This window comes from Teleopsis dalmanni, chromosome 2 (genome assembly GCF_002237135.1).
Source record: "Teleopsis dalmanni isolate 2A chromosome 2, ASM223713v2, whole genome shotgun sequence".
NCBI classification, from domain to species: domain Eukaryota; kingdom Metazoa; phylum Arthropoda; class Insecta; order Diptera; family Diopsidae; genus Teleopsis; species Teleopsis dalmanni.
The window spans coordinates 214,644,329-214,653,434 of record NC_051847.1 but is presented as its reverse complement, the minus strand read 5'-3'; the positions used below and the strand labels follow the sequence as shown (position 1 = coordinate 214,653,434).

At 26.7% G+C, this 9,106-nt stretch overlaps 1 protein-coding gene across 1 annotated transcript; it reads right to left on the bottom strand.

Moving 5' to 3' along the window:
• Positions 1-3,090: 3,090 nt before the first annotated feature.
• On the bottom strand, positions 3,091-7,751 carry LOC119676714 (protein phosphatase PP2A 55 kDa regulatory subunit). Its single transcript, XM_038087970.1, has 4 exons — positions 7,748-7,751; positions 5,848-5,999; positions 4,977-5,780; positions 3,091-3,459 (listed from the first exon to the last, which is right to left on the bottom strand). The coding sequence occupies exons 1-4, from the start codon at positions 7,749-7,751 to the stop codon at positions 3,091-3,093; spliced, it is 1,329 nt and encodes a 442-aa protein (XP_037943898.1).
• Positions 7,752-9,106: the final 1,355 nt, after the last annotated feature.

The following is a 9,106-nucleotide window of genomic DNA, read 5'->3' as shown; positions in this document are numbered from 1 at the left end:
ATTTAACTTTAACTATAAAAATCATTTTAATACCAAGTTATCCCCCTTAGATCTGCATTTCTTTAACTATCTATACGTTGTTTCAAATCATTTACGGTTTTCATTTAAGATATATATTATAATGTATATAGCATTTATCAATAGAGTTGCCATTAACTACTTTTTTTTAAGAGAAAGGTTTTTTTTTAATTAAGGTAGAAATGAACAAAATTATATAGTCAATAAATAAATCTTTTAAATTATATAATAGCATATATATGATATATTACATATATATGATATAATGTCTACATATCAAATATATTTTACACATATATGTATATAATAGTGCTTCAAAGTGTTCGAGCAACATGATGTTCAAACAGCTCAAATATATTCGAATTCGAAGATTTCAAATATTAATCGAACTATTCTACGCCTCGAGCAATTTGATGTTCGAAAATGATTGTATTTGATCATTGCTGCGGCTGTGCATCGATTCCGTCCAATATGCTCGAACACTATATGAGGCTCGAACATTTGATGTCATAAAACTAGACAAGAACGAAGTGAAATATGAAGTTGGACAGAATAACATAACATATACATAGTTGTATATAACAAAAGCAAAATTGAATAAAACGTTAAGCAGATTTGTTGTTCGAATAGCTCAAGCATTTCCAAATATTTAAACTATTCGAATCTGAATGTATTAGAACTATTCAAGGAGTTCGATGTTCAGACACTTTGAAGCTGTTCGTTCCAATCGAAATTGTTTGAACTGCGCGTATAGCTCATATAGCAAATGTACGATTACAATATAATGTTCGAACATGTCGGAGCCATTTGTTATATTCGAATCAAGTGTACAAATATACGCGAACATAAAAATGCTCGTAAATTCAATAAGTTCGAATAATATTTGAAGCTCAAGTATATAAACCATATGCTTGCTTATATATTATTTTATAAAAATTGTCTGCTCAGTAAAGTTTCAAAAATAATGAAAAAGAATGTAAAACTAATCAAAATAAATTTCAAACAGTTGAACAAAAGAAAATACAATTCACAATACATTTTATGTATTTTTAGATATTTTATATTTTATTTAAAAAATTTAACATTTTATCGAGTTTTGCTGTTTTTAAATTAATTTTAAGTTTTATTTCATTTATTAGATATAATGATTTTTATATTTAAAAACTATTTCTTTCATTTTAACTTTCGATAATGTATTTTTTTTGTTTAAATCATATCTTGTCTAATAAGAAGCACTGATTTTCATCAAACTTTATTATATTTAATAATAAGCTTAATTTTATTTTAAATTTATGTTTATACTTTAAAATTAGTTTGTATACAAATTTAAATGTAAAATATTTTATAACTTATAAAAATAATATTTGAAAATTAATGTGATTTTTTTGTTGTTTTGTTTTTGATTTATGACAGATTTAACCAACTTATTTGTCATTAAATACTTATAAATTGAATCGAAATATCGACAAATGATATATATATATTATATTTATAAATTAATTAAAAAATTATCCAAACAAAATAAATGAACGATTTGTTTTTTTATTTTCTAAATTTTTAATGCATGTTGTGGTTGTATTTACGAAATTGTTTCAATAATTTTCTTTTTATTTTAAGAATTTAATGTTGCAAAGAACATTTTATTTAAAAGTTAATTTTATATTATTTTATTAATAATTTTATTTTAATTTGTTTTTTAAAATGCATTGAAATTTAGATTTTGTTTAAATGATTTACATTATTTTTGTACAAAATGTGTAAGCAAAAAATATTTTAATATTTCCTAAACAGAGTATATTATTTATAAATTAATAAGTTTAGTTTTAGTATATAGTTTTTAAGGCTAGTTAAATTTAAAGAAAAAAAACACGAAGATGATATAAATTAAAAATCATTATATTCGCATAAAATAAAATTTAATAATAGTAGAGCTAAACTGACCTATTGCTTCTCTGAATTAATTTCTTTTTATTGACTCGTGATTTCTTTTTCCTTAATACAAATATTATTTTTTATTTTATTTTTTTTTTTTGTAACATAACTTATTTATTTCTTAACAATAAATAAAGTGAGAAAAATTTCATAATGTAATCTTTTGATATATTCAAATAAAAAAATTTTTTAAATTGCTGAGCTTATAAAAATATTGTTAAAAAATTATATAACAATAACTTAAACATTTTATTTGTTCTCTGCAAAGACTACATTAAACTATGACTATTTAGAATTTTGAATAAATTTACAGACTTTGCTGTAGGATAATATTGGGATACCGTAGGTATAGTCTTTTTTAATAGTATTATAATACACATTATGTAATGTATGCAGCAGTAAATAAAAGTTTGTACAACTTTAAAGAAATAATAAAGTCATTAAGTTATGAAGTAAACAATTATTTTACATTTTTGAGCTTTTATTATCATATATGCAATTTCTATTAAGGAAATTATGACAATTCTTATTATTTGTATTCAAATTTTATATATTCATTTTCGTTAAGCTTTGATTTTAATAACAACATTTTAAGTATTATAATTATTTGATATTAAATAACGTTTTATAACTTGTTTTATTATTTTTCTTATATTAACTCAACTAAATGTACTTTTGTAAAAAATAAAATTACTAAAAATAACAGCAGAGAAACATTTAATATGGCTCCTTGCAAGATATTTGTTTAAAACTAAGAATATAGAAATAATAAAAAACATATATATATATATAAACCGAAAAATAGTTTCAAATTTAAAAATATAGAAAATTCATTCAAAATTATATAAAATTTAAATAGCAGCAGAAGAAATCCAATTTATAGTGATTTACAATGAATGTGTATGCAAAACGAGTCTGTTGTTAAATAAAGAATTATACAATGTAAAAATTAAGAAACAATAAAGAATAGTATGTAAATAGTAAAATAATAAATATGTTAATCTCTATAAAATTTTTAAGTGTACAGATATTGAAATAATTTGTAAATGAAATTTTGGAAAGTATAAAATAACGATAAAAATTATACGCATTATATGATTCATAAACTAATGAGGAAAAAACATATAACGATATTTTTAGCTAAAATTTATCCTGAAATATGAATAGATTATTGGTTGCTGCTACAGCTATAACATTCTCTTGTGGGTGCCAGGCGGTGTGCAATATTTTTTTATTAAAATCGAGGCAATCAACGCTAATCTCGTCCTTTTTTCGCTTATTGCCAGTGCATACTTTGCGCGGTTTTAACACCGTTTTTGGTTTAATAATGTCACGTGAAGCTTCAAGTGTGACATCTTTCCTTGAATTACGGTCAAACACTCGGAAAAAATTATTGTAACTGCCAGTCATAATGGATGAGTCTTTTCCATTCCAACAACACTCGAATTTATCAAAAATGCAATCGTTCTCGTATAAAGAACAGAGTTTAGCACGCAGATATTCATGCACCTAATAAGAAAAAAAAAATAATTATTTATATTCTAATTAAAAAAAAAAACTTAAAATATGGAAAACACATAAATTATTTGTTTAATATATAATTAATATAAAATTTTCACATTTTATATTGGAAAAATATTTCAGATAATCGCTAATTCATTCGAAGATATAATTTTTTAGTAATTAAAATTGTTCTCGAATAATCGATAATTCTATTAAAGATACAAATCTAAGGAATAAAGAGGAAATATACGTTCAATATTATTTATCAAACATTTATTTATTTATCAATATTATTTAGCAAATGAAATATTTCGCGGATAATCGATAATTGAGTGAAGATGCGTATGTGTAATAAAAAAACAAGGGCAATATGTTCAATAATTATTTTTAAATGATATATAATCATTACTACTGTATAATTAATTTTTTATTTAAAAAACATTCTAGTAGATAATCGAAAATTAAGTTAAATATGGATATGCTTAAGAAAAAAACAAATATATGTTCAATATAATTTATTGAATAAAATATCTCCCATATTTTCGATTAGGTTAAAGACACAAATACTTTAGGAAAATAGATGACAAATATGTCAAAAAAAATTGATTAGGCAACTGAATTATTTCGCGGATAGAATAGGTAATTTAGTTAAAGATACGTATGCATTATGAAAAAAGAGGAGTAATATCTTCAATACTCTTTATGTTATATTTGATAACATAATAATAAGAAATATTATAATTAAAGCATTTTGCATAATCGGTAATTGAGTTGAAGATATATATATATAGTTAAGACTAACAGGGAAGATATATGTCCAATATTATTTAGTATTTAACATAGCAATTAAAGGTATTTACTGGAGATATGTCTTATATATATAGGAAAACAGAGGTATGAGTTTCCTTTCATAATTTTTACTTTTAGATCTACAGCGGCTGGCATTTAAAGTGATATATAAGGAGAGCGAGCTAATATATACCTAAAAATTTGCATTATATCAGGTGAATAAAGTTTTCATTTTATCCACAATAGTATTAAAGTAGAGTGCTGTCATATAGTACAGTTCAGCACAAACAAGAAAAACAGAAACCTTATTAACGTAAGAAAGTTATAAGACAGTTTAAAAACAACAGAAATAACTAAAGACAATTTAGTTGTTAATGAACATTAACCCAAGCCATTTAAAGACCACATAATGTACAGATATCCTGAATTGATTAAATTTTTATCTATACACCATACGAGATTTATTGATATATGGGTAACCAACCTAATGGGATGCTTTATTGGGACCTAGACTACAGTTAGTATATCCACATATTCCTTTTGCTAATTCCTACATGTAATCTCTTTATATTCGCTATTCCGTACCATTAAACTAGTTTTGTTATAAATACTTTTATGTGATTGTTTTCTTGGACATACTGGGTTAAAATTACATAGGATAAATTGATATTACTATAGCAAATCATTTAAAAATTATTTTTTTAAACAAAGAAATAATAATACATTATTATTACCGGATAAGTTTCAATGGGTTTTGTTTCCATGTGTAAATCCCACACTTTAATACTTAAATAATCTCTAGAGATCATATAACGTCCTGAATTACTCAATTTCACATCACTTATCGAACTAATGATCTCACTGAAAAAACTTCGGTTCGTTGGATTTTCCGGCTCCTCAAATTGCTTGCTGTGCCTATCACACAGCGCTGATGATCGCATATCACATAAACGAATTGTGCCCTTTGAGCTTGAGTACACAAACACATTGCACTCTGTCGGATGAAATTCAGCCGCTGTTATAACTTCTGTTAATTCTTCCATATTAGTTGGCTTTATGTCGACTATATTAAAGCTCTGATCCGTCACTTCTAGGTGCCACAGGTTGATTCTTAAATCATCAGCAGACAAATATGTTTCTTGATCAGAATTAACACTAATTGAGTTTATGTGATAGGTATGTGCATTGGCGAAAATACGGCGTGGTGATGCTTCAACCATTAGTGGAATATTCTTCACAGCAGGAACTCTTAAGGCGGTTACATTTTGTGGATCCTTAGATATCCCATTCTCTTCTTTTGTATTATATCCTTCAAATGACTTATCACGTTCGCTGACTTTCCATAATTTAACGGTTTTATCGTTCGTTGAAAGCAGGAAGTGGGCAGGATTTTTACGCTTAAGCCATCGTATTTTATTTATTTTTTCTTCAATTTCTAATGATTTGAGATAGTCAAATTCAGGCTCATGCGATTGGAATGTCGAATAGACATTATATTCACCACGTCGAGGAATTGCTGTTTTTGAAGCAGCATCACGCTATATACAAAAAATAAATCAAATTATTAAAATATGTTTAATTATATTTAAATATTAAGATTTTAACCTGGAATATTACTACACGTCCACCTTTGTCACCTGTCGCCAATAACTCTCCATCATGATTAAATTCAACACATGATATAATATCAGCATCTGTTACATCATCATCTAATGCTCCTTTTATTTGTGAGAAGCACCAAGACGCTTCTCCATTACCTAAAAATGAAAACAAAAATTAATATATAGTAATATGACAATAATTTGATTTCTATTTTATTATCTATACTAAATAAAATTACTACTTTTTAAATCAACATTTGAACATTTAAAATCATAGATATTCCATATTATAATTATACAATTTGGTATATATTGGAATATTGAATTCATAAATCGTTTTATTCATGTATGTCTACTAGATAACCGAGAAATTAATTGTAACCACTTTTTTGCGTTATGTATGTATGTGTGTGATTTTGCAATTTTAGGTAGAGCATAGAGCTATATTCATATGAGTAAGAAAATGTGATTCTTTTTAGATTACATAATTGATGTCCTTTAAGTGGTTATCGTTTCAGTTAGTAGTAACACAGGGGCTAATAATATATAATAAAGATATATAGATTTATTCTTATTATTTATTTATTTTAACGCCAACGGGGTTTTTATAATAATTCTATAATAATTGAGAAACAGTTAAGCATAGAAAAATCTATTTAAGGAAATATGGAGGAAATAATCGATCATAATCAACTGCTTGAAATACTTTAATCATTTATATATATCTATCTGATCAGAAAAAAATTTTATAAAAATTATTTCTATAGCAATGAATTTTTATTTCTTAATGGCTATTGGAACAGCCATTTGTAGTGCATAGTGGACCTAAATTCGATTACATGTAAAAATGTTGTTTAAAAATGGTTTCACTTCAAAATAGATGGCACTAACTACTAACTGGAAGCAAATCCGGTATCGGTGAATAAAAACTTAATTACTTACAAATTTATATGAAAACGAAAATGCAAGATTGGGCATAAGGAACTTGATGCCATATGTTTCATGGAATTGCAATTTGACCAACCAATAAAACCTGAATACTTGATTAAACTATATACTTGAATTTATATCCTTAACAACTAATGTACTGGATATGAAAATAATCAAGAGGAAAAATTATATCTTGGCTATTCACATCTTTGGTAACACCATAAACATTGAAAGAAGTTTTTAGGCCCACACCATATAGTGGTAACATAGCTCCGTTAGATAATTACTTGTTCCGATTACTTGTTCTGCAACACTGTCTAGCTAACGTAAAATTTAGCTCAAAACTTTAAAAAACACCTCGATTTGCTTAAGTTTTTCAATAATAAAGTCTAAACATCTTTCACTTGACGTCTCTTGCTGGAACGATTCCAATTTAGCGGACACCTACTTGCCAGCGGATTTAAGTAAAAACAGTTATTTTGAACTCAATCGGATTGGCGCCCGATATTGGCTTTTGGCTTATTGAAGAGTAGGTGGTAACTAACTGTTACACCTGCTTTTCTCAGCGGAAAAAGGGGCTAGAATATTGTAAGGCATGCCTGTCGTAAGAGCCAACTTAAATCCATTAGACACTACCCTGTAATGTTTAAAGTATCACTGGTAATGAATAAGTTCCATTTGCGGCACTCCACCATTGGTGTAAACCTGTTGGGGTCCGCAGCTTCGTGTGTCCTGACCAATATGGATTGATCATATTTGGATTAAAATCCGAATATACGTGGGTAGAATGATTATATTTATTTAATTTTATTCGATATGGAGTTGCATTTTGCAACCGTGTGCTGTGAATCAAAGAATATATGTAGTCTAACAGAGGTATAAGATATGTCTCGGTCGCTTCTAAGGAGGAAACTATATCTAAACGAATAACTTTAATTGCTACCAGCAGAATTCCGATGAAGTGTGTATTTTACCCATATGTGTGTTAAATACATTGTGGTGTTATACCTGCAAGGCTGATAAATACATCAAATAACCCTGGACTCTGTCACAGCTGCACTCAATTTAAAGGGAATAGAGTACAGTCATCTTAGGTAAACTGCTCTTACACTAGGTGATTTAAATACACAACAGGTGCCAAAGTCAAAACAATATCAATTACGTTTCGACTTCATCAGGTGTTTAGTTAGCTTTTTGCAAAAATAAAAAAATAATGAATATCGTTCAGTAATAAAAGTCCTCCATTTGAAAGGACGATTGTGCAAGGGTACCATAAACAGAATTCATTTCCAATTCGATTGCATTGTTGCATGTGAGACAACATCACTTTTTCAAGAAAGTGCTTGCATTAGGAGAATAACGTAGATCAGAACTCACATGATACGAGTATCGGCTCGCATCAAACGATATGGATGAAGCGATTTATTGAAGAAAGTCAAAGATAGGTTTAGTACCAATGATGATGTTATTATTATATGCAATGGAATCTTTAAAATATTAATAAAGCCTCTTGCAAAACGTGTCAAATTTTCAGTCTGTGACTTAACGTATTACCCAACTTCTACTTCTTTGCAATTTCTAAAACATTATCTTTTAAATAATTGTTTTTATAATATAACAACATAACTAAACTTTGCCCATTGTGATGTCATTACATTGCTGATAGCAATATTTAAACTATTTCCAAAAGATAATAATAATAGTAAGAGTTTATTTTATATTAATTATTTAAAAGCAAAACTAATGACCGACCTTCTACAAAAGCACATATTAACTACTTTTAGAGTAGGAATTGTTTATCAAGAATTTGAAATTTCTAAAATTAGATTTTATCTATTTCGCTAATCAAAGAACATAAACTAATGTAAAGTAAAGAAAAATAAATTGAGAATGAAATTAAATATATGTATAGTAAGTAATGCATAATGTATTATATCTAAATATAGCAATTTTATGTATGTATTTCAACAAAGGTATCCAAAAATTCACTGTAACAGTATTTGCACAACTGAATTCCTCCTCAGCGCTACTTTTATGAAACGTTCGAAATTAATATTTGGCAATAGATTTGATTTGAGCAAAGAATTCGGTACATTATTTAAAATTGAAATGCACGATTGACATGAATAAATAACGAAATATCGGAAAAAAGGTGACTACAAATAGAATTTTATAAAGACAAATAGAGAACATCATCAACAACTCGTTATTGAAGAATGTACAGGGAAAGTTGGTTACGCCCTTTTTTCTTAACGAGGTTGGAGTGCTCTTGGTTCTTAAATTTTTTTCTAATATAATGACGTAATTTCACACCGTTTAAAACTTAAAAGCAA

Bases quoted from the DNA above. Each gene is read 5' to 3' on its own strand.
- LOC119676714 (XM_038087970.1), bottom strand. The intron at 5,781-5,847 runs GTTAAAATCTTA...TTTTGTATATAG, and splicing joins GACGTGTAGTAATATTCCAG to CGTGATGCTGCTTCAAAAAC. The intron at 3,460-4,976 runs GTAATAATAATG...TTTTCTTATTAG, and splicing joins AACCCATTGAAACTTATCCG to GTGCATGAATATCTGCGTGC.